The sequence below is a fragment of the Saimiri boliviensis genome, chromosome 2 (genome assembly GCF_048565385.1).
Source record: "Saimiri boliviensis isolate mSaiBol1 chromosome 2, mSaiBol1.pri, whole genome shotgun sequence".
Lineage (NCBI taxonomy): Eukaryota > Metazoa > Chordata > Mammalia > Primates > Cebidae > Saimiri > Saimiri boliviensis.
In genome coordinates this window covers 218,174,623-218,201,429 of record NC_133450.1, presented here as the reverse complement: position 1 = coordinate 218,201,429, position 26,807 = coordinate 218,174,623, and the positions used below count along the sequence as shown (strand labels likewise).

Below are 26,807 nucleotides of genomic sequence, written 5' to 3'. Positions count from 1 at the left end.
TTGTGATCTTAGGCAAGTTAGCTCACCAGCGTCCCTATCTGTGAACTGGGGATAAGAGATCTGCCTCTGGGGGTAACTGTGAGGATTCAGTGAGGTAAGGTATATAGTGTGCTTGGCACTAATGAGCATGTATTAAGTGGAAGTCATCATCATACTGGGCTTCAAGGATAAAGTCCTTCTAAGAAGCTACTTTCAGAAAGCTAATTTTAATAGAAATATCTGCAAGATCCAAGGAATAAAATAAATGTCAGATGATGGGATTTGTGGCTTTGAGAGTGGAGCAGGGAGTTATCTGTAGGAACAAGAGATCCTTCCTGGTACTCCCTGACTCCCCTGTTTTCCCTGATCCACGTTTCCCAGGCAGCTGCAGGGACTGGTAGGACAAAAATGTGCAAAGGAGACCAGCCTGAAATTCCTCCTGATGCAGCCAGGCCTTAGCTCCCAGTAATCAGGAAAGTGGTAGCTTATATATAATCCAGCTGTCAGGTAGGCTGACAGCTTGAGAAGCCCAACAGCCTGTGCACTGCTTTCAGAGTACACATGCCAGGGTGCAGGGTTACTTAACATGAAAATATGTTTACATAAACAGAGCGTGTCTGGTTTTGATAAAATTATTATATGCGAATGACCCATTGGAGATGCCACAATGTGTGCTAATTATAGTAGCCTCAAAAAAATGGCATATTAAGAAATTGGAGAACTTTTAAGTTTATCTGGTGTTTTTAAATTACAAAAGTGGCCTTCGTTTATTATAGCAAATTTGAAAAATACAGAAAAATACAAAGGAAAAATAAAAACTCTTTAATTACACTATCAATTATAACTACTATTCACATTTTAGAAATAACCTTCCAGTCTTTTTCCTCTATTCCTTTACATATTTTTTGCTTAGATTTACCTTTTTAAAATATACATAATGTTTGTGGAGTACGTGTGATATTTTGTTACATGCATAGAATGTGTAGTGATCAAGTCAGGGTATTTGGGTACCACCTGGAGTATTTCTCATTTCTACACATTGAGGACATTTCATGTCCTCTACTCTACCTTGTTTTTTTTTTTTTTTTTTTTTTTGAGACGGAGTTTCGCTCTTGTTACCCAGGCTGGAGTGCAATGGCGCGATCTCGGCTCACCGCAACCTCCGCCTCCTGGGTTCAGGCAATTCTCCTGCCTCAGCCTCCTGAGTAGCTGGGATTACAGGCACACGCCACTATGCCCAGCTGATTTTTTGTATTTTTAGTAGAGGCGGGGTTTCACCATGTCCACCAGGATGGTCTTGAACTCTCGACCTCGTGATCCACCCGCCTCGGCCTCCCAAAGTGCTGGGATTACAGGCTTGAGCCACCGCGCCCGGCTACTCTACCTTGTTTTGAAATATATACTACATTATTGTTAACTGTAGCCACCCCACTCAGCTATTATATTTTTAAAATTATAATTTGTATAATTTGTATTTTTATAATTATAATTTATAATGTGCTATAATTTGCTGTGTTCATAAAGTAGCATATGATAAACATGTTTTGTAAAATTAAATATTTCTGTAGTATCACATTTAATATTTTTATGGTTATTTCCCAGTATTTTATTTAATCAGTCCCATTGTGGTTAGACCTAGGTTGTTCCCAAATTTGGGCTATTATTTTAAAAAAAAATTTTTTTTTTGGAGATAGGCTGTAGTGCAATGGCACAGTCATAGCTCACCGCAGCCTTGAACCCCTGGGCTCAGGAGGTCCACCTCAGCCTCTCCAGTAGCTGGGACTGCAGGCACGCACCACCACACCCAGCTAATTAAAAAAATTTTTTTGTTGAGACCAGAGTTCACTGTTTCCCAGGCTGCCCTCAAACTCCCGGCCTCAAGTAACCTTCCTGCCCTGGCTTCCCAAAGTGCTGTGATTGTAGATGTGAGCCACCATACTCAGCCTGAAAAATGAATTATAAAATGAATTAATAGCCAAACTTTATACCCAGATTTCACTATACATTTATAGAAGTGGACGTCAGTGGCTTCTACACACTGTGTTTCTGGGAAGTTTTGGAGATGGGAGCAGTCAGAGATTGTTTAATAGGCCATTGTCATAGAAAGCAGCCCTCCAGGGTCAGGGGTAACTCCCTTTCCTCTACTAGACTGAAGGGGCCCACAGCTGTTTCCTTAAAAAGTTCAGCTTTCTGCGATTCCCTCCACCCAGTAGTATGTGCCAGCATCCACTGATGCAATAGCAGAAGTGCCTCTTAATTGAAAATTGTTGGCATGGACAAGTGATATGTAGTAGAGACTACAAGAATTACCTGTATTTCCTTCCATACTTTGACTTACTTAACACCTTTTTTGTTGGTTTTAAGAGACACAGGGATTCTGTCTGTTGCCCAGGCTGGAGTACAGTGGCATGATCATAGTTCACTGGAGCCTCCAGCACTTGGGCTGAAGCAATCCTCCTGCTTCAGCTTCCTGAGTAGCTAGGATTATAGGTGCGCACCATCATGCCTAGCTAATTTTTAAATTTTTGTTGTTGTTGTTACTATGTTGCCCAGACTGGTTGTGAACTGCTGGGTTTAAGCGGTCCTCTCAAAGTGCTGGGATTTGAGAGAATCGCTTGGGGGGGCTACCATGCCTGCCCCTGTTTTAACACTTTGAAATTAGAATTCTTTGAAAAGCAAATTTACTACATATATTTTTAAAACACAATACCTTTTTGATATAGTGTATTGGAGCTTAAAAGAACTATGTAGACTTCTGACCATGTATATGCTTAAATACTTTTATATGTTTTAAGCATTTGTTTACTTATAAAGGTTTAAAAGCTTTATTTAAGTAGTGTAAAAAGGACTGAATGTATGTAAGAATTCAGAATAGATGGAAGTGCTGATGAAATAGCAATTAGAGAAAAGATCAAATATACTCTGAAACTGAAATGAATCTCTACAGTGCTACAGCTGAACATAGAACATGGGAAGGAGAATGACTAGAAATGAGTGAAATGCCTCAGACTGCTGATAGAGAAACACTACATGTGATTAATCAACAAGTTAACAGCAGCTGAAGAACGTATATGTTCTTCACATACGTTAAAACCGCGTGTTCTGCCTGGGAGCCCTGCAAGACCTCTGATGCTTCCCTCAGATCCCTCACTTCTCCTTCCGTCTGACCAAACACGCCTTTCAGAGTCAAAATAATAAGACAGTTTCCTATGCCTCTAATCCTTTCAATAACCATTAACAGATCACAGGAGCAGTCTTTTGAATCTGATCATTGGACCCGTTAGGTGTTATCTGAGAAGAACAAGATTGTCATTTGGGTCGACAAAGAAATACATAAATAAATGTATAAAATGCTGCAGTGTTTTATTAAGGTCTGCCAGAAGAACTCTCTGTGTGATGCAGGGTAGCTAGTACTCCTGGCTTCCAGTACTATTGAACCTGTGTCTCTTGTGTTTTCATAAATGTTTCAACAAAAATGTGAATCAGCAGCCACTGTCTTTTCATCATCATAACTCAGAAATCTGAGATTTCTTTTTTAATTTAAAAAATTTTTCCACATGTGAATGCCAGGTCATACAAGCTTTATTTATTTAAGCTTACCTGTTTACAATTTGTTTTGAATGTCTGGACTGTTACCGTTGGTGTTCCACTTATATCACATTGCCTCCTGTGAGGCAGGTACATTTCTAATAAGCATTTTTCCTGTATCACCTCTGATTCTCACAACAGTCTCTGAAGGTATAACTATTCCTACATTACATATTAGGAAATGGAGGTTCAGAGAGGGTAGGTGACCTGCTCGTATCTGAGAAGTGGTATAGCCATATATGATTCCAGGTCACTCTGACTCAAGGGCCATTTACCTCTTACTTGGTTTTGGGGAGAACTGAGTTGAAACAGACTTGATAATAGAACAGATGAGTATGTGAAGCCTTATGCAGAAAAAAACCCAAACTCTTCCATCTTGGATGACTAGATCATCAAGACAGACTTTAATACTTCACTAAGGTTTTGCCAGCTTTTCACCAATATGTGGTGGTTTTTAAATGTTAAATTCACTGTTTCAGACTTCCTCCCCTCCTCCTGCCCCTTTGATCTTCCAGGCCCTCAGTACCGCCTGGAGAAGCAGAGTGAGCCCAATGTCGCCGTTGACCTGGACAGCACTTTGGAGAGCCAGAGCGCATGGGAGTTCTGCCTGGTCCGCGAGAACAGTATGTTGGCCGCCTTGCTCCATGCCCGCTTTGTCCGTTGAAAACTTGCTTAGAAGTCATGTGTTTGGAAACGCTCACTGGTCTGGCTTCCCTAGGCAGATTTGAAGTGACTGTTTTCCAAGGCAGACTGCAGTCTTCATGCCAAAAGTATATCCCAAAGTGAAATGATTGATGTCATGCTTTTTCGAGAGGCTGCATCCTGTTTAGCACTCTGCGATTAATATTTTCCTGTTAAACTGTATCTTCCTAAGTTGGGAGCATCCCTGGAAACAGCTTAGAAGTGTGAGGCCTTTTCTGAAGCAAAGGCTATTTCGTATATAAAGCAACTGGGCCTGTCAGTGTCACTATTCAGGCATCAGGTTTTAGAAAAATTTTAACCATTTGCATATTCTAGCAGGAGGCAGTGTGATTCCTTATGCTATGTTGAGAACTTTAAAACTTGTTAACTTTGTTCATTCTCTCTTCAGAGTTTCCAAATTGTGCATTTTGCCATCCTCTCCTCCACACTCCCACTGACACAAGGGCAAGTGACGTGTGAAAACTGCGCTTGCGGCAGCAGACTGTAGTCTTTCCTGCTTCGGAGCTTTTACGCAGGCTGTTTCTTCCACCTGGAATGCTCCTTCCCCCATTCTGGTTAATAACTCTTTCTCATTCTTTGTCTCAATTTAAATGTCCTGTCTTCAGAGAGGCCACCATGATCTTCTTGTCCCCCATTGCTTAAACCTGATCCACCCCTCATATGAGTCCCTCATTATATTCTGCCACACGGCGTACTACCTTTTCTGCATTGCTTGTGTTTCTATCTATTCATTTATTTGTCATTCTTATTTTTTTAGAGATGGAGTCTTGCTGTATTGGCCAGGCTGGTCTCAAACTTTTGGCCTCAAGCAGTCCTTCCACTTTGATTTCCCAAAATGTTGGGATTACAGATGTGAGCCACTGCAGCCAGCCTGTATTTAGAATTACATATTTTTCTCAGTGACTATTTAATCTCTCTCTCCCCTGCTAGATTGTCGGCTCTGTGAGGGTGATCCTGACCCATATCAAGTTGCCCTTCATATAGATCTGCTGTAGACTATGTACTGCAGGATCTCAGTAAATGTAGATTGAATGAGTGAATGAATGGTAGATCTTTACTCATGCCACTGATCCTCTAAACAAGATCAAACTGCTACTCTTGGTTTTTCTTTTTTTGTTTTGGGTTTTGGGGGTTTTCTTGAGACAGAGTCTTGCTCTGTCACCCAGGCTGGAGTGCAGTAGCGTGATCTTGACTCAACTTGCAACCTACACTCTCTGGGTTCAAGCAGTTCTCATGTCTCAGCTTCCTAAGTAGCTGGGATTATAGGTATACACCGCCATATCCAGCTTTTTTTTGTTTTTTGTTTTTTGGGGTTTTTTTTTTTGTTGTTGTTGTTGTTTTCTGTATTTTTAGTAGAGATGGAGGATTGCTATGTTGGCCAGACTGGTCTCGAACTCCTGACTTCAAATGGTCTGCCTGCCTCGGCCTCCCAAAGTGCTGTGATTATAGGCGTGAACCACCACACCCAGCCTAGGATGCTACTCTTTGACTAGGGCCCCAGACAGCCTCTTCTAGAGAGAATGCACAAAATTCACCAGGAAGGTGAAATATGCTTTTGACATTTGGCAACAAATTTTCAAAGGCAGAAGGCTGGTGTCCCCATAGTCTCTAAACAGTTGTAAGTACCTTATGTGAATACACATAGAAACAAAAATCACTGATTCCCAAATGCTCCAAAAAATTAAATTAAATAGTAAACATTTATGAAAATATTTATTCTTATCAACAGTGTAAAATACAAACATTTTAGAAGCACATATCAAATAGGCCACGTATTTCAAAGGGAGTCCTCGCTGCTGGAGAGAATATAGAGAAATAGGCATACTCAAACACTGGGGTCTGTAGTATAACAGCGTAATATAGCTGGAAATATTAAGAGACCTGAAAATGTTTTCTCCAATATTTCTGTTTTTGGAAGTTATCTTAAGGAGGCCGGGCAGGATGACTCATGCCTGTAATCCCAGCACTTTGGGAGGTTGAGGTGAGCGGATCACCTGAGGTCAGGAGTTTGAGACCAGCTTGGCCAACATGGCAAAACCCCTTCTCTACTAAAAAATACAAAAAAAACAGTAATAACAAATTTGCTGAGCATGGTGGTGGGCCCTTGTAATCCGAGCTGCTTGGGAGGATGAGGCACAAGAATTGCTTGAACCCAAGAGGCAGAGATTGCAGTGAGCTCAAGTCATGCCAGTGTCCTCTAGCCTGGGCAACAGAGTGAGATTCTGGCTTAATAATAATTAAGGAGAAAAGATCTAAAATGCAACAAAGATTTATGTACAGTGTTTTAACAATATTATCTCTAATATCTAACATTGGAAGAGTAGTCAGATAACATATCCCTATATTGGAAAATTATGCAGGGTTTTACCTTTCTAGTAAAGGCAGACTAAGTAATTTGAACCAACTCTCCCACTGAGGGTAACTTAAACAGCTGATTAAAATAAACAAATGATCATCGTAAAGTCATCAAAGAGCACAAGATAGAAAAGAATCAGTGGCCATATCTGGGGAGAGATTGAAACAAAAGAGATCAATGCCTACGAGCACTTTTGCCCTGACGTTATTTGCCTGTCTAGCAGTGGCAGCTTAAAGGTTGAGCTGGGTTGTTGATAGCCTTTAGAGAAAAGGGGACAGAAGAAGTCGAGGGTTTGCCGGGGGCAGAAAGCCCAAAAGGAGAACAAATAGAAAACATGTAGTAACATAATAGATTTAAACCCAGATATCTCAGTAAATGAACTAATGGCATTGGGGGTAGTATTTGTTGTTACCTTTCAGATGGTTACGATGTGGTTTTCTCAAATACCTAAAACAAAGATACTGAAACTTTGACGTAAAAGGATGAAGAAAGATGTTCTATGCAGATAGCAACTGAAATCTGGTATAGCCATATTAACATGAGGCAGAATACGTATTTAGATATAAAAAGCATTACTTCCTAATGAAGAAAGGTTCAGTTTACTTAGACGATTTAACAGTTCTAAACCTATGTGCCTTAAAATATGTAATGCAAAACTGAAGAATTACTAAGAAAAATATACAGATCTCTAATCATGGAGGAAGATTTTAACTCTCAGTAATTGAAACAGCAAATACATTTTTTAAAAATGTATAATATGGAAATTTTAAAACAACAGTTAAACTTAACCTCATGGACAGGTACAGAGAATATTTTACATTACAACTGCAGATACATCTTTCTTCCAATCACACATGAACATTTACCAGTATTGACCATATACTAAGCAATAAAGTAAGTCTTACGTATCAAAAGATCAAAATCGTATGTGATACATTCTCTGATCACAGTGAAATTTAGGCTAGGGAAAAACAAGACAACTAGAAGATCTGCGTATGTTTGGAAATTGAGAAACAGGCTTCTGAACCTGTGGTTTAAAACAGAAATAATAATAGAAATTAGAAAATATTTTGACTGAAAGGTAATGAAAATTTTACATTAAAATTTGGGGATATAACTAAAATGGTATTTGAAGGAAATGTTACAACCCTCTAATTCAAGTATAACAAAAGAAGAAGGACTGGGCTGGGTACAGTAGCTCATACCTGTAATCCCAGCACTTTGAGAGGCGAAGGTGGGTGGATCACCTGAGGTCAGGAGTTTGAGACCAGCCTGGCCAACATGGCGAAACCCCGTCTCCACTAAAAATACAAAAATTAGCTGGGCGTGGTGGTGTATGCCTGTAATCCCAGCTCTAGCAGGGGCTGAGGCAGGAGGATTGCTTGAACCTGGGAGGTGGAGGTTGCAGTGAGCCGAGATTGTGCCACTGCACGGCAGCCTAGGCAACAAAGTAAGAAGAAAGGCTGAACAGTGAAATGAGCTAAGCATTCAGCTCAAGAAATTAAAAATGGAAATAGAAAAAGAAACCTAAAACAAATAAAAGAAAGGAAGCAATAAAGAGAATAGAAATTAATGAAATAGAAAATCAGATACATTAGAAGCAAGAGCAGCTTCTTTGAAAAGGCTAAGAAAATCAGTATACCTCCAATGAAATGGACAAAAACAAGGAAGAGAAGCACAGATGTAATAGGAATGAAAAGGAGGTACATTGCTGGTCCTGTCATTAAACATTCAGATCCTGTCTCGTAAATAAATACAAGATTATTTTGAAAAAATTTCTACCAAAAATATTTAAATTATAGAACAAATTTATTTAAAAAAAAAAAAAAAAAGACAACAAAATTGACCCAGGAAGAAATAGAAAACCTGAATATTCTCATAACTATTTTAAAAAGTGAATTAGTAATTAGGAACCTTCCTACAAAGAAAATCCAACCCCACATGACTTCACTAGCTAGTTTCTACCAAAAACTTAAGGAAGAAATAACTCCAATCCTATATCTGCTGTTGCAGAGAATAGAAAAAGAGGTTGTAACCTCCAGTTTATTTTAAGAGGTTATCATAATCTTGGTACCAAACTCAGTAAAGACCATACAAGACAGAAAATTTTCCGGCCAGTGTTACAAATATGGATGCAAAAATCCTGAACAAAATATTAATAAACTGAATCTAATATTATTTTGAAAGAACAGTATAACATTACCAAGTTGGGTTTATTCTAGCAGTGCACGTTTGGTTTAACTGTGATGTAATATTAAGGGGAAAAAAATGTCAAGACACAGATTAATCCCAGCTATGTAAAAACAAACGAAAAGCAAAACTGAAAAGAAAATGTTAATAGTGGTTGTCTCTGGTTGGCAAAATTCTGGGTAATTCATTTTCCTTCCTATTTATATTTGTTCTTTCAAGAGTTTCTAAAGTGAGCATGCATGACTTTCTAAGAAGGAAAAGCAAACAAAAAATAAGGGCAAGTCCACATAAAGATCATACAGTGAGACAATGTCTTAGTGTAACAATTGAAGTTTCACACCATTTCTATTACCACACTATAATGAGCCAAAGTTAAAGTTACATTAATATACTCTTATGTGACTTGCTTATCGGAATTTTTACCCCATAGAAATAAACAGTCTCTCCCTCTGTCCCTGTCATTTTTTTTTTTTTCATTCTTTAAAGGCTATCGTCTTAAATGTACTTGAGGAAGTAATTCATAAGTAGGAACTTCATAGTGGACTCTGTTTCAAAATGTTGATTCCTTGTTATACAAGTAAGATGAAGTGGTATTTATTAGAATCTTGGTAAATTTCTTGGATATGTAACACTTATACATGTAATAAAAAAATTTCAGGCAACTAAAGGGTCTGTAGTGAAAATGAAGTCCTCCCATCCCCTGATTCCCCTCCCAGAGGCAATAAATTGTTCCTGGTTTCTTCCATATCTTTCCAGGGATCATATGTGCATATGTAAGCATATTTTGTATACGTGTATCATAGGTGTATGTACACACAAGCACACTCATACATATACATACACATTTGTATTTTTTAAAAACACAAGTGATAGCAAATATTAGTGTTCTGCATTTTTGCTTGATCATTTTAATAATATAGAGATTATTCCACATGAATCCTCATTATTTCACATATAAATTCACCAATTTCTTTTTAACTACTATGTAGTATTCCACAGTATGTTATAATTTCAAATTAGTTTTTTTGTTTGTTTTTGAGACAGAGTCTAATTCTGTTGCCCAGGCTGGAGTGCAGTGGTGAAATCACAGCTCACTGCAGCCTTGATCTCCTTCACTCAAGCAGTGCTCCCACCCAAGCCTCCAGAGTAGCCACGATTACAGGCACACACCACTACACCTGGCTAGTTTTTTTTAATTTCCTTTTTGTAGAGATGGTGTCTTGCTATGTTGCCCAGGCTTGGCTAGTTTTTTTTAATTTCCTTTTTGTAGAGATGGTGCCCAGGCTTGCTTCTGCCTCCTGTACTACTGGGATTACTGGAGTGAGCCACCACACCCAGCCACAAATTGGTTTTTCTAAAAAAAGATAAGTTTTCTAACATTAGAAAAGAGAAGCTGTGAGTGTTAGTGAATAAAGCTTTGCAATCTGGGCTGTAGTTCCCAGTCTACTTCTGAACATGAACATGGTCTTAATTGAGTTGTGTGATCTCTGTGGGCCTCAGCATCCCCATCTTAAAGGATTTGCAAGATACTTGTAGTCACTTTTTGACAGTCTGAGTCAAAATCACTGGGTTAACAAAAGAAGCCCTATCAGCACTTACAAAGATCACAGTCCATGGAATATCGGAACTAGTCTTTGTAAAATGGAAGGAAATTATAAAACAATTTATTCTTTTAAAGGCTTTTAAAAAGATTTTCTAAGTAGGAATTTCAACTAAGAACTACATTGTTTTCCAGTAGCTACCTATTAAGAAAGTGGATTGAGGCAAAGAAAAACATTCCAAAAGCAGAATTATTTTCATTTCTGTTGGTATGTTTGATTAGGACAGCCTCCCTATCCTTAAAGCCATTGTAGATACGGACTAAATTCTGATCCTGTAGTATGCAGTCCTTAAGAGAATGTATTGTCAAGCCAGACTGCCTCAGTTCACACTCTGGCCTTGCCACTTCCTAGCTGTGTGACTTTGGGCAATTTACTCAGGCTTTCTTAGGTGGTTTGCCTGCCTTCATAAGATTGCTAGGATTCAGTGAGCTCTAATTATCATGCAGCTCTTAGAACAGCACATAGTAAGTACTCAATAAATGTTAACTGTAATTGATAAATAATGAAAGAGCAGCATTCTGTGGCTGGTAGAGCAGATGGGGTACAGGTGTCAAGGTTTGGAGTCCTAGACCTGGCAGAGCCCTTGAGGAGATGTTTTTGTTGATGAGACAGGGGTGACCCAGAATGGAGAGGGAAGGAGAATGGAAAGGGGGCAGGTCTGTAAGTCTGTCCTAGGACCAGAGAACTTAGAAGCAGGGGACTTTCCAGCAAATATTTTTTGGTGTCCCAGAATGGATATATCTTTATAAATATAACCATTTGTTTGAGAAGTCTGTTTGCCATTAGGGTAGATAGAATTTTTACCCCATAGAAATAAAGTCTCTCCCTCTGTCCCTGTCACTTGGAAACTTCCTTGGAAGTTTTTCTTCCAAGGAAGGATGTGGCATAATATTTTATATCAACCACATCAATGAGTGCTTTTTGTTATTATTTCTTTTTAATTTATTTTTCTTTCTCTCATACCTAGTTCTGCAGAAAAGAGTGTTTTTTAAAAAATCCTTCGTTCAGGCCTACTATTGTAAGGCATTGTGCTAGACATTTTGCAAATGCTTTCTCTTTCCATTTTCATGCCTACCCTACAAGATATTACTCTCATTGTGAGGAGAGGTTGTGACTTGCTCGAAGTTATCCAGCCAGTAAGTGATAAGACCAAAATTTTCAGTCAGCTGTCTGATTCCAGAGTCCACCCTGAGATTGTTAAGACAGCCTAAATCTTCAGTCCTAAGAATGGCATTTACAATTGTCTTTTTATGCTATGAGAGAGAAGCTTACAAATGAAGCTGATATGACTAGAGTTTCTGCCTAGGGACTGAGAGCTAACATTTGTGCTTGGATCTTGGCCTAAATAAGAAAATGACAAGCCAAAGTCCTTGAGCTTTCCAGTTTGGATTCTTGTCTGATAATCTACTACATCCTTCAGCCAACTGCCTGCTAGAAGCTGGAATCCTACCAGAAGGAAGCCCAAGTACATTATGGGGAGGATGCAACATTACAAGACTTGCATTCTTGTCCAACCTTCTATATAAATCCTGACACCAAACCAAGTCTCAGTTCCCTTATCTGCCTCATGTTGGCCGGTGACCTTTCCCACCAACCATGTGGAGGTAGTCCGTGCAGGTCCTTAGAAGAAAGGTGTTGCTTGAACCAACCTATTCTTTCCACAGCTTTAAGAGAGAAAGTGGAATTTCCCATCACGAGGGCCAGTATAAGCCTGAAATTAAGATGGCTTTATGGAATACGAACAAAGTGTCAGACACCATCGTTCTGTTGTATCACTGACAAGTCTGTCACTTATAGTGCTTAAAGCACAGACGTTAGAATCAGGCAGACCTTGGGTGAACCACTTGCAGCCTCTGACAGTGGACAACACCTCTGAGCCTCCGTTTTATGTGTAAATGGAGGCAAACGAATCTATTTCACAAAGATTTGGTGAGGATTAAATGAGATATAAGTGCTGTTGTTCTAACAGCCTTTTAGGCCATGTGGTCATCATCCTTGCTTTATAGAAGAGGAAACTGAGGTGGAGAGGGATGAAGTGATTTGCTAATATCACATAAACCATAATGAGAGGCCTGGAAAGCTGTGTCTTTTATTCATTAAGACTGGTGAAAGAGCGGAATCTAATTATTTTATTTCCTAAATAGAAGTTGCTGTAGAAAGAGGCTTCAGTTGCTCTGTAAATATTAATTCAGCTTCCTTTGATCTTCTTTCCTTTTGAAGGAGATTCACAAAATGTTTAAGATCATCCATTATTTCAGTACCTTATTGAAATTATTATTTCCTAATTTTAATGTTAGACTGAGGAAGGGCCTCAACTCACCAGGTAGGTAGTCACTCAAGAGGGTGGACTATGGGAGGGAAGAACATCCAGAGGTCTTAGTCTGAAAGCCCTGATTTACCTCCTTCACTTTCCCCTTGAAGCCCCAGGAGAGGAGGCAACTCCTAGTAGCTGCGCGGACCACCCGGCTGCCCCTCCCTGGGCTCGTTAGAGTTCCTATCCTTACTACCTCTCTGATCACCAGTTCCCCTGAATGGACTTGCGAAGTCCCACACTGGATTATGACTACCCCTCACACGGGAGAGGAACCAGGTCTGAGTCCCCTCCACATCCTGGTGTATGTGGCCAGGACTGGCTCTTCCTCCCTGATAGAGTGAGCCTCCTGAGCCCCTCATATCACCAGGCTTCTCACTGGACCAAGCACAAGTACAAGATGGCTTTTAAGGAGAACTTGGGTTTGAGTGAGCATCTTTGCATGTAGGGGTTTCTTTGTTAGACTACCACCACCACTACTAAATAGAAACGGAGAAAGGGAAGAAGCAGCTGTAGAAAGAGGATGAAGGTCAGCTTTATCCTGGTGTGCCTCCAGACCCTCTTTGTGATGCTTATTTATAACAGGCTGGATTCTTCCTCCTGTGTGTGCTCTGTGCCAGCTCTGGAGACTCCCTGGTGGTTCCACGCTGCTTCTGGAGGCTTTGCCTTCTTCAGTTACAAATTACTGATCTCTCCCATTTCTGTCGTGGGACTTAAACACCTCCTTTATTATACCACAACAGCACTCTTCAAATACACAAGAAAATGTGATCATGCAAATAAACTCTATTTACAAATGAAAATGACTTGTGATGTTCGTTTTACAAATTTTAGGTTGAATTATTGCTGAAAGCCAGTTACCTGTCTGGCTTTAGTGGGGAGGTGTTCACTGTAAGGAATTTTCTATAGGGTGAGGATTTTTATCCAAGTCAATATTGCATAATAGCTCCCTGCTTGCTGCATGCTGTTAGAATTTAAATGAAACAGAAACATTATTTGCCACATAACAATACCTGTGAGTCCACCTCTTCCTCTCTGTTAGTGTGGGCTGCTTGGCAATGTGAAGGCAAGATATTTGACACCACTGTGTAACCTTGGACAAGTCCTCCTTCCCTGTGGGCCTCATTTCCCCTGCTGCAAAATGTGATGGTAATCCCTACACTGTAAAGCTGTTGTGAGGCTTAAACCATTGAAACAAGTCAATGAGATTGTATACAGTGAAAGCGCAGAGTGAACCGCAGTGTACTGTACAAGTGTTCATTACTGAGTGTCTTTGCTGGAGACTCAGAGGCCAAGCAGCTGTCACAGACACCACAACTTGTCTGAGCATGTGTGTGGTGAGCCTTTCCCTACCTGTGATTCCTGTATTCTTTTCCTCTAGCCCCTTAGACTTCCCACAGGCCTCTTTGGGCGTTGGCCAGCACCAAGGGTAACTGATACCTGGGGCAAAATGCTGCGTTGACCTGTGTGGAAGCAAACTTGTGCCTTGTCCACACCTACTTTTCAGTAATGAGTGCCATGTCTGAACTGTGCTGTGTGGGCCGAGAACTTCCACATGATTTGCATTTTTCACTCTCTTCTTTCTCTAAAACTTCCCCCTTTTCATTTTATCATTAGGTAGTAATTAGTATTCAAGGGAAATTGGTCTTAATATATTAAAATTGGTTTAAGTGCATTTAGACCTGTACCACAGCCAATGTCTTATTGGAAAATGTAATTGGGGACTCTGTGTATGTAATTAATCGAATTACAATTAAGAACTTTCATTAAGCGATACACTGGTACATTAGAGCAGTAAGGAAGCATGTTTGATGAGCCACAAACCCTGTCTGGGCTCTTAAGTGAGGGCATGGAGATTTGCATCCCTCTCATAGGCTCCTGGCCCCAGAATTCGCCCTGAAGGTCCTGACTAATGGTTTGGTAATGCATCAGGTGACATTTCTGCAGTGACTCTGGATGGAAGGTGGGTTCTTCCAGTGGATGTGCCCTCATTCTCTGACTCTTGAGTCAGAGAAAGGGACACCTTGGTGTTGATCAGATGTTACAGTTCTTAGATATTTTGCCATGTAAATTGTCAAGAATGCCATGCTCCTGAGAAGACCCCATTACTTTCCCTGGGCTTTCAACATGGACAAAGACATATTAGAGAAAGAGGAAATAATGGGAATTCTGTCATTAACTTCCCAGCAGACCTATAATGAACCATTGTTCCAGACCCTTAAATGGTCATGCTTCATCCTGTAAAGGGTATTGGATTCACTTTGGGCACATACTTGCTCATGCATTCCCCAAGCATTGATTGAACCCTCCTCGGGGCCAGCCACTGTGCTGAGACTTAGCCCCACATTATAGAGCCCACAGTTGTGATCAGTGCTACGAAGGGTAGAAAAGAATGCATAGCAGGAGACCAGAGCTGGTGAGAGGAGTAGGAGAAGGCTTGAGTTAGAGGAAAAAGGAGTCCAATGAGTAAGAGAAGAATGTTCCAGGCCAAGGGACTGCTCATCTGAAGGCTTTGAGATGAGAAGGAGCCTGGCATATTTGGGAATGAATAAATGGAGTGGAGTGGAGTGGTGTGGAGTGGCTGTGAGGGATGGCAAGGGTCTAAGTTGCAGAGCCTTCTAGGCCCCCCTTCCATGATCTGCTCTTTTTAGAATTTCTACAAACCTGAAACTGTTTCTTTCTGACCACCTCATAAAACAGGATTACCTTGATTTATTAAAGGAGGTCTGAAGTCTCCATGTGGAAAGTCCTCCAGCCTGGCTGGCTCTGGCTCCCAGAGTTTAATCAATTAAGCACTGACAGCAAAGATCCCTGCCCCGGTGGTAGCATGGCAGATTCCAGTGAAGGGTATAGTATATCCTACTGCGTGATCCTCATGGCTTTAAAGAGATTATTGCAGAGCGGTGGGCAGGCGGGGGGCATGAGCGTGTGTGTGTGCTATAGTGTATCACCTATTGATTGTTTTTAGAGACCAGCAAAAATGACTAGTAGCCAAAGGGAAGTGTTTATGGAAGAGAAGTTTTGGGCTTACGAGGCTTTGGGGACTTAAAAGGCCTCTGGAAAAAAAAACTGATGGATGCAGAGCGCTAAGGAAGAGTTTTTCTCTGTGACTCACGTATACATCCAGCTTTGAGTCTTACCAAGGGAGTGAAGAGTTAGGTTTCCTTCCTGATTCCTTTGCTCTGGCCCGGCCAGGCATGACTCTGTTCTCCTTAGATCCCGTTACAGCCCATGGAGTTACGCATTTCCAGCCCATCTGAGGAACGTTTTTGCTCACGGAGGTTATGGGGTTAAAGGTGCAATTTTGGAATTAGACCTGGGTTCAGTTCCTAGCTCCACCTTGTACTGTTTGTATGACTACTATAGCAGGATGACATTCTGAGCTTCATTTTCCTCACCTGTAAAAAGAGGATGATATGCAACTTAAAGGGACATTGGGAGAATGGAATGAGATCACGTCTTTAAAATGCTAAGCTTAGTGCCGGCATGTGGTAGGCCCTCAGTGCATGTTAGCCGCTGTACAGTTGTTGAGGCAGAACCCTGGTCCTCGACAAACCTAGTCCGTTGGGGTGTCTGAATGGAAAACTAGGAAAGGTATGTGAGGTTCTGTTAACCAAGGCAAATACAAGGGGTGGGGTACAAACCTCAGGTACTGTTAATGGTTAAGCTGTGTTGCACCAAACTTCACTGGTTCCACCAGCAGCATTTATTGGACATCTACTGTGTGACAGAGTGTGCTTTGTAGGATGGAACTTTCTTGCCTTCAAGTTCTTAGTCCAGAGGGGAGTGCAGATACTTATCATGTAAGAGACTTACCAGAAGAACCTTCGACGAAGGGCTGTAACGCTTCAGGAGAGGGACAGGGTAGGTTCCATTTGGACTAGACCTTGAAGCATATAAATTCTAGACCATAAAGGACATTCTGACCAAATGATATCACTTCAGCAAAGTCCAGTTTAGCTGAAACAGGGCCTCTGCGTGGGAAGTAGCAGTAAGACTTCAAGATAGAGTGGAGCAGAAAAGGGTTTATGTACTCCTCATTGTCATTCACTTGCATTATTTTACTTAATTGTGTGCCAGGTCCTGAGCTAGATACTGCCCCACTTTTGAAGAACTACTCACACCCCTGCCATTTTCTTTTCCACCATTCTGCTTCACACACTGTGGCAAAGGCAGACACTTGGTGTTCCCTGTGTATGTCCTCATGCTTTGTGGAATTTATGTTTTCTCCTATGCTGTTCCTCCATGGATTTCCTGTCTCTCTTCCCATCATCTGGGAATGCTGCCATCACCCTAAATTCCTGAAGCACTAGCACAGCCCGTGGCATATGGCTGGTGTAAAGTAACTGTTAGCTAGTTTGAAAGGAATACAACAGGATTGTGCTATGGACAGAGGTGAGAATGTAACAGAGGCCACTGGTCTTCCAATTGAGTTCTGGAGTTGGCATAGATCTTTTTAGAGAAGAGATATTGAAGTTGCTTTAATTTATAACAGATTGAGGCCTTTTAGACTTGGTCTAAGACTCATTGGACCATAAAATGAATATTAAGTCCTATGCAGTTTATATCTACAAATACAAGACATCTTCCAGTAACATTTAGTGAGTTCATCTGAGCTTTGATTTAATGATTAGTGCCTACTGGTTTGAAATAAAGTCATGTACCTCTGAGTATCTCCCTCAGTTCCAATGAAATCACATATATGAAAACTATAACTATAAAGCAGTATTTATAATTAGCCTTGGTCTGATCACCTGAACGTAAACTTGTTGCTTTTTGTGTATACAGGCTTCGCAGCTGTGTTTGTTGTTAGGTTGTAACACATATACACAGCTGTAACTGTACTTTTTTCCCCATTATTATTGTCCAAATAGCTATCGGGAGCAATGAAAACATGGCATTATAACCAATAAAGTCAGCAGTTCTCAAACTTTTCGGCCTTAGGACTTCTTTATACTCTTAAAAGTTATTGAAGACCCCAAAGAGCTTTTGTTTGGTTTTGTTATTTTGAGGTGAGGTGTTGTCTTGTCACCAGCTCTTGCCCAGGATGGAGTGCAGTGGCAAATAGGCTCACTGTAGCCTCAAACTCCTGGGCTCAGGTGACCCTCTTGCCTCTATCTCCCAAGCAGCTGGGACTACAGGTATGTACCACCATGCCTGGCTGATTTTTTTTTTTTAACTTTTATTAAGATCTCACTATATTGCCCAGGCTGGCCTCAAGCAGTACTCCTGCTTTGACTTCCCAAAGCGCTGATATTACAGTGTGAGCCATCACACTTGACCAAGCTTTTGTTTATTGAGTTATATCTATTGTATCAAAAGTAAAAACTGATTAATTTAAAAATATTAATTCTTTGAAAAAACAGTAAATTCATTAATGTTAATGACAGTTTTACTTATTTTGGGGGGGTGTTATTTGAGATAGGATCTCTCTGTCACAAGGCTACAGTGCAGTGGTACAATCACAGCTCACTGAAACCTCCACCTCCTAGGCTCAAGTGATCCTCCCATCTCAGCCTCCGAAGTAGCTATGCCCATAGAAGCAACATACCACCAGGCCTGGCTACTTTTTTTGTATTTTTTGTAGAGATGAGATTTTGTCATGCTGCCCAGGCTGGTTTTAAACTCTTGGACTCAAGTAATTCACTCATCTTGGCCTCCCAAAGTGCTGGGATTATAGGCATGAGCCACTGTGCCTGGCCCAAATGACGAATTTTATGAAAAATAACTATAGTTTCTTAAAAAACGTTATTTTTGAGGCAGGGTCTCACTCTGTTGCCCAGGCTAGAGTGCAGTGGCGTGATCACAGTTCACTGCAGCCTCAACCTCCTGGGCTCAAGTGGTCTTCCCACCTCAACCTCCTGAGTAGTTGGGGCTACAGGTGTGAGTCACCACACCCAACTAATCTTTCTATTTTTTGTAGAGACAGGATTTTGCCATGTTGCGCAGGTTGATCTCAGACTCCTAGACTCAAGCAATCCACCTACCTTGCCCCCCCCGCCAAAGTGCTGGGATTACAGGCGTGAACCACCGCACTTGGCCTAATTTTTTTTTTCTTTTGAGACAGAGTTTTGCTCTGTCGCCCAGACTGGAGTGCAGTGGTGCAATCCCAGCTCACTACAACCTCCACCTCCTGGGTTCAAGTGATTATCCTGCCTCAGCCTCCAGAGTAGCTGAGATTACAGGCATGCACCACCACCCCCGGCTAATTTTTTGTGTTTTTGTAGAGATGAGGTTTCACCATGTTGGCCAGGCTGGTCTCGAATTCCTGACCTCCAGTGATCCATCTGCCTTGGCCTCCCAAAGTGCTAGGATTACAGGCATGAGTCACCACATCCAGCCAGGCCTAAAATGTTTAATGAGAAGCGTGTCATTATTTGATCTTTCTGTAAATTTCTGTAATGTCTGGGCTTATAGAAGACACCTGGATTTTCGTATCTGCCTCTGCATTCAGTCTGGTACAATACATGGCTTTAGGTAAAGTATATGAAGAAAATTTGGCCTGACACAGATACGTTGTTGCAAAAGGGAAGTATATTTCAATAGCATTTCAGATAATTGTGGTATTAATTTTTGCTGCTATACCAAAACTTAGGTGGTGGTTTCTTAAAGATTAGTTGCTTTGTAGCAACAGAACCATAATCAGTGAATTTTTTATTCCTTTTTTTTCTTTTTCTTTTTGAGATGGAGTTTCACTCTTGTTGCCCAGGTTGGAGTGCAATGGCACGATCTTGGCTCACTGCAACCTCTGCCTCCTGGGTGTAAGTGATTCTTCTGCCTCAGCCTCCCAAGTATCTGGGATTACAGGCATGTGCAACCACGGCCAGCTAATTTTGTATTTTTCTTAGAGACAGGATTTTACCATGTTCATCAGGCTGGTCTCGAACTCCTAACCTTAGGCGATCTGCCCACCTCGGCCTCCCAAAGTGCTGGGATTATAGGTGTGAGCGCCTGGCCAAGCTTTTTATTCCTTTGTTCACTTTTAAGAGAATGGGCATGAAAAAAGTAAGTCATATCTTGCTGTTGTTAAAAAATAATATTGCAATTATGGACCCTGTAGGGGACTTGGAAATTCCCCACTACCACCACCACCACCACCACAGGTCCCAGTCTGCACTTTGAGAACCACCAATTTAGAGTTTATGGTTACTCAACTCAAAAGTCTGTTACCGTGCCATTGCTGTAGGAGCATGGTGAGGTAGGTAGGGCAGGAACAGCCTTGAGCCCCTTGAGGGAAGGGAAAGGGAAAGGGGAAGACACATGGACTCCCTCGTCCCACAGATCTGTCTCGATTCACCTTTCTTAACAGTGGAACCCTTGGCAAGGTTTTGACCCAGCCTTGACCCGTGAGAGTTTGAATCTACATTTCTGAACTCTTACATTCCATGTTCTTTCTAATGTTAGTTATTAAGCCCCAAGGCTGCCGCCTCGCAGCACCTTCTCTTTCTTTCTTGGCTGCAGGCCCTAGACTCTACCTGCCTCCTTCCTCAATTTCTCTCTGCCTCCCTTTGCCTGCCATGGCCGCTTTTTGCCATTCTTCACTGAAGACAGGTGCCAGGCCTCATTCCTCAGTTCCCCCTTCCTGATTTCATACTCCAGAGAGTTAAGCTGTTTCCCTTCCTGGGTTTTCTGCTTGTCCTCCATACCTTCCTACATTGTGATTGTCATTCTTTCAGAGCCTTGTTGTCAGTCCATTTGAGCTGTGGTGCTCAAGTCACTCTTAGGCCCCGCCCCAAAATTTGATCTATCACAATACATCTTTGAGTTATTGCAGCTTGAGCGTTTTGACACAATACATTATGGTAATCCATGGCATATAGAGACATTAACACTCCCGACTTTGACAAAGTACATTGTGAAGTCTTTGAAGGCACCATAACAATTTATCTTGTCATTCACGAGGAGACCCAGTTCAGCATTAATGTAGATGAACACAGTGTGGCTTTTGTTTCATTTAATTGCTTGTGACCTTTTTAATTGCTAATTTAACAAAATACCAATGGGTTGTATTTCAATCGAATTAACAGGGAGTAGTTTTTGTTTTGTATTTTAGTATGTTTATTTTTAAGATGTTCTGGTTCTCTTTTCACTTTGAGTTGCTAAAAATGTCTTCTCTTGAACAGAAGTAGATTTTTTTAATATGAAGTTTATACTAGAGTAGTAATTTTAATATGCAGATAGTACTATATCAAGCATCTTTCATCTTTCATGTGTTGTTGGTTCACTCCTTTCCAGAAGGATACAAACAGTAAAAGTGTACATGCAAAGTCATAGAACTTTCTGGTCCAAAAAGTACACTTTTGGAATAATGAATGCTTTGCTTCAGGTATTTGTCTTTAGATCAAGTGTCTATTGCAGGCACCATTTATTAGGCACTTCTTTCTGCCTTGTACCTATTTTGTGGCCTATAGCTAATCTGTAAGCTCCTGAAGATCAGGAACCTTGCTTTAGCCTTACAGGTGCCCCCCACAATCTAGCATACTTCTGGCATGGGGAGAGAAGTGGTTGCACATTGCATGTACAATAGACATGACCCCTCTAACAAGTGGTACTCCTGAGCCTACTTTGAGAAATGACACTGGAGGTCAGGTGCAGTGGCTCACACCTTTGAGAGGCTGAGGTAGGTGGATCACCTGAGGTCAGAAGTTGGAGACTAGCCTGGCCAACATGGTGAAACCCCATCTCTACTAAAAATACAAAAATTAGCCAGGCATGTTGGTTCATGCCTGTAATCCCCACTACTCAGGAGGCTGAGGCAGGAGAATTGCTTGAACCCAGGAGGTGGAGGTTGCAGTGAGCTGAGATCTCACTGTTGCGCTCCAGCGTGGGCAACAAGAGTGAAACTCTGTCTCAAAAAAAAAAAAGAAATGACAAATGACACTGGTACTCTAAAACCAGAAGTTGATCCCAGTCATCAGATAACCTGCTCTGGAATGAGCAGCATGAATTGGAGGCGGGCACAGGACTATTCCTTCTCTACTCCCCCAGCTGCTGTTGCCTTCTGATTATAAACGCAAACACACCCCTTGTCAGACGGGGCAAGGCTCAGAACTACCCCAGGTATCGGGCGGGGGGACTTAAATCCTCAAATAGGATATGAATTTACACTATCAGAGCGTAGAAGGTCAATGCAAGAAGCATTAGTGTGTTGAGCCAGCTCCAGCTATATAAGTCTTGTACAAAATTAATACAAGGAAATTGACAAGCCTTGCTGGTTATTTCATAGCTTTAAGACCTCTACTAAAATCCTATCATCTCATCTGCCCATTATTAACATTTCAGCAAAATATAAAGTTTTCATTAATCTCCCACAGCAAATTTAGGAGTGAAAACTGGCACTTGTTTGAGCTTTTAGGACTACATTAGCTGGTGTATTAAACAAAATATGTCATTCTTCAGTAGCTTCTGTAAGAAGCTAAATCAATTTCCAGCCATATTTATGTACCACTTTATCTAAAAGCATCTGAATTATCATTTATAGCTAAGATGCTTTATTAGCAGCTGGCATTGAAATTGCTCAGTAAAAAATTATATGTCACGTTATAGTAATTTTTAAATTGGTTTTAATCCAACATCATAAAAAGTAAAAATCTTAAGTGTGGGTTTTTTTTTTTTTTTTTTTTTTTTTTTAGTAATTGGCATTTTAACATAATGAGCTGTTACCTCTTTCCAAATCAAATACTTGCAATATTTAGAAAACACTAATTAGTAAAGAAAACAGAAGTTCTTGAGCTCAGAGCTAACTTTTATCTAATAATGGCATTTTCTCAAGAAAGATTACTTTAAATGATTTTTAAAACATTAAAGGATTTTAATATTTTACCAAAATTATCTGTAATTCTCATGTATAAGAAGTTCTAAAATAGAAATAAAACATGTTTTGACAGTTATATTTCAGTAAAAATGAGGACTGGAAAAAGAGAATGATTATTCTAAACTTCAAATCCTGGCCAGCCCCTCAGTTTGGAATTTGGATGTTACCCAGGAGAGAGTGGTAATCAGGATCATGGCATTTCTGTCCAAAATCGTAGGCGCTACAAAGAAAGGAAATGGGCTGCCCAGTGGCCCTTGCAGATGTGGAGTGAAGCTCTGCAGTGTCCTGGAGATGTGATGTTGGTTAAGTTACTCTGTCTCTCTGACCCTCACCTTCCTGGGGACATGGCACCTGGTATTCATTCAGTTCATGTTTATTGAGCTCTTGCTTTATCCTCTGAATGGTATCACTGGCAATATCTGAGTTGCAGTGGTGAGAAAGGGGTCCCTTTGCTCTTGGGGTTTACAGTCTAATGGCAGAGACAGGGATGACTGACACTTGTTAAGCACTCATATATACTAGCTATTATTTGTTTAGCAAGATTTAGTGAGAGCATACCAGTTGCCTCTACTGCTTGCAGAAGATGTAAAGATGAATAAGAAACTTTCCTGATTTTCACAAAGCTTCCAGATTAGGACAGAGCATCCATTAAGCAATTCTAGTGCAAAACTAAATATAATCCGCTCTGACACTAGAAGAAAAATTGTCACGGCTGTTATGAAGCACATTATGTATTCTTTACCTAAATTTTGATATCCTGTGAATGGCAAAAACTGAAATTCAGAGAGATAAAGTCAGTTGTCTTAAGATCATACAGCAAATTAGAGGCAGAGCTAGGAGTTGAAGCCATGCTGTCTGGCTCCAGGGTCTGGTATAAACCAACTTTTATGGAATTCACTGCCAGTAAAAACCCTCAGAAAATATTTCACAGGAGAGAGAGAATTTGAGCTAGCCTAGCGAGGGGTAGGGAGATCTCGGCAGGTCTGGGTGAGGATGGGAGGGCTGTTCTATGCAAAGGGCAGCATGTGAGCAAAGGCCCAGAATTACAAAACCCTGAACCACTGTGCAGTCTGAGGGGTTTGAGAGGGCTGAGAGAAGGTATGTGTGAGAAGTGGGAAGAATATTAGAAAGTATGTTTCAGACATATTATGGGCTGCCCTAATTTCCTGGCTAAAAAAAACTGTGCTTCATTCAGGAGGCTGTGGAGCCAGGGAAGATTTTGAGCACCAGGCTTCTTATCTGCCTCCAGTGTCACATATCAGAGTACTTAGGATGCAGAGGGTGCTTTCTGAGCATTTGATGAATGAATGAATGATCCAACCTTTAGAAAAACGAATCAGAAAGCCTGTCTGGACTGCAGAAGGGGAGCCTGGTGACCAGGAGGCCATTGATGAGACTGTCACCCCCAGCCACCAGCAGGTGCCCCCTGAGCCAGTGAAGGCTGTGGGGCGCAGGGCGAGAGGCAGGAAAGAAGATGGTTTAGGAATCTTGGAAAGGACAGAGATCCTTCAAGGAATGTGGATTACTTTTGTGATCAGGAAAATCACATGTAGAAAAAAACAAGAAGCATGACAGCACCCATGCTCTTGTGGTTTTGACTCACTACTGCAGACTAAGCTTCCTGCCGAGAGCAAGCAGGAATTTTTCTATCCTTCTATCCCTGCTGCCCAGCCAAGGACCTGCCATAGTGTTTGTGGAATTAATTGTTGAATGATTAATATGTTACCATTCTCTGTTTACTGGAATGGCATTATTAAGTCATCGCTCAGCCTTTTCTTCTCCAAATTAAATAGCCCATATTATTTTAATTTATCCCAAAGCATTTTAAGCAGACACCATTTGCCAAGCCTCATGTATCTTTATGTGTTAAACTGTCTTTTCCTCCCCAGGTTCAAGGGCAGACGGGGTCTTCGAGGAGGATTCGCAAATCGACATAGCCACAGTACAGGATATGCTTAGCAGCCACCATTACAAGTCATTCAAAGTCAGCATGATCCACAGACTGCGATTCACAACCGACGTACAGCTAGGTAAGTGTGTGAGCAGATGATGAGCTGGCTCGTCATGTCAGCCGTCAACGTAGAAATGGGGAAAGAAACAACAGACAACTTTTATGTGACCAGAATGACTAAAGGTAATTTGTTTTCTGAGAAAATGTTTAAACAATGAGATTTGAAGTACATCCTTTTTCCCACTTGAGTGCTCTGTCTTGTCTTCTTTTTTATGAAGCAGAAGATTAGAAATAGAACTAACTTGAGACTCTTTTCAAACTGATTGACTTCGGTGAAGTTCCATAATTCTTTTCATTCTGTAATTCTCTTGCCTGCTATCCTTAGAACTGCTTTGTGACGGTGCCACCTGCCTGTTCTCACTCAGCTAACTCATTGCTTATTCATTCAGGCCTTTGTTCTGGAAGCTTTTTAATGATCTCAGAAGGTATATTTGGATCTTCATCATATAGTTTGGAACTAACTTTCAACTAATATTTGGGATTAATTTGTTCTAATTATGTGCTCAACTTCTGTTTTTACTTAAACCTAACAGGAGTAGGAAAAGTGTCACAGTAAGCAACATACTATTAATACATCAGCATCAGCATCATCGCTGCCTTCTATAGATGTCTGCTGGGTATTAGTCACTGTGTTAAGTGCTTTCCGTGTACTACTTAACTACCTAAAAGGCAGGTATTCTTACTGTTCCCATCTAACAGAGGGGGTAATTGAGGTGCAGAACAGTAAAGTCTCATGCCCAACTCACACAGTGGGTAGGTGGTGGTGTCAGGAGCAAACCCTGGTCCGACCAACTCAAGTGCACCTGCTTCCTAACAAAGGGTCTCCCACATACAGCCAAGGGAGAGGAAGAATGGGTAGTGATGCCAGACTCACCCAGGGAGCTGAGCTGCACCCTGTCTCTGCCACACTTTCCTGTGTCTCCTTTTAACTGTAAGGCTCATTTATTTTATGTTTCTCACAAATGCTTTGTATGTTTGTCGTAATAAAATCTTTTCTAATGTTGGCATTAGTTTGAATCTGGCTAACTCATAAGAAGCCACAAAAATCTCCTCACATTGTTCCTTCCCAACTTGACTGACAGGAACTTCTAGTATGCTGACAATACAGCTTAGTGATTAAGAGATGGGCAAGAGAATCACAAATGGTTTAAATTGTGCTCTATCAATAGACAGCCATGTAACCTTAAGCAAGTGTCTTAATCTTTCTGAGCCTCAATTCTATCCTGTTTAAATGGGAATGTTAGTAGTACCAATGCCTCAGGGTTGCTGTGGGGAACAAGTGAGATCCCACGTGTAAAGCAGAGTGCGGGGCCTGCAATTGGAAACTTCCCTGCTTGAGAGCTGTTCGTGAAGAGGCGGTAGAGTGTAGCACTCAGAGGCTCACTCAGAAGTCGGAGGACCAGCTGCAAACCCTGCTCGTTTATTAGCTGTATCACTATCAGCAAATAATTCAGAGCCCCGGTTTCCTTATCTGTAAAAATAAAGATAATAATAGACCCCATCTCATCGAGTAACCGTGAGGATGGAATGTCACAGCACGTGAAGAGAACTTAGAAAGGTGCCTGGCATCTGGCAGGTGCCCAATGAACATTAGCTGCCAAGATGATAGTGATTCCAGCAGACTGACCAGATGAGGCAACACTCAGTAACTTCCAGCCTAAACAGACCCCACCTTTTTTCCCCCTCTGCATTAAATCCTCACCTAATGTCATCGATAGGCTCTTGGAAACTGTAACTTTAAGTGAAATGACATTTAAGAGACTGATTTTTTTCCCTATCATTATAACAAAATGACATTGAACAAAATGATGTACATCATTTCACTTAAAGTTGAAGTTTCCAAGAACCTATAAATGATAGTAAGTGAGGACTTCCTGTACCTGTTCCTCCTCACAAAACCCTTAAATATCTAAAGTGGTGAAATTGCTTATTTAGTGTCGATTCTTAAATCATAAAGTCATTCAGCATTGTTCCTTCTGGGGATGTTTTTCCTCTGTATTTCAGAAATAAAAATAATAAGACTGGTCAAAAAGAAGCCAGTTCTCAAAAATAAAAGAGTACATACTATATGATTCTATTTATGTAATATTCACAAATACAAGGAAATAATCTTATGTAAGAAGTAATGATACTGGTTATTCCAGGGGTAAGATGGTAGTAGTGGCTGGAGAGGGGCTTCTGGGGAGCTGAAAAGGGTCTGTTTCTTGATCTGGGTGCTGATTACATGGGTCTGTAGACTTTGTGGAAAAATCACG

At 40.9% G+C, this 26,807-nt stretch overlaps 1 protein-coding gene across 6 annotated transcripts in view; it reads left to right on the top strand.

The window, feature by feature from the left end:
• The window catches only part of MAPKAP1 (MAPK associated protein 1), a 260,780-nt gene that overhangs the window by 191,383 nt on the left and 42,590 nt on the right, over window positions 1-26,807 (top strand). For 4 of the 6 annotated variants that reach the window (XM_074395351.1, XM_074395345.1, XM_074395348.1 and 1 more), the window contains 2 exons: window positions 4,083-4,190; window positions 24,431-24,571. In XM_074395351.1, the coding sequence (XP_074251452.1) occupies window positions 4,083-4,190; window positions 24,431-24,571 (249 nt within the window). The remainder of the gene's footprint in view (window positions 1-4,082; window positions 4,191-24,430; window positions 24,572-26,807) is intronic. The other 2 variants (XM_074395347.1, XM_074395349.1) reach the window with 1 other exon arrangement.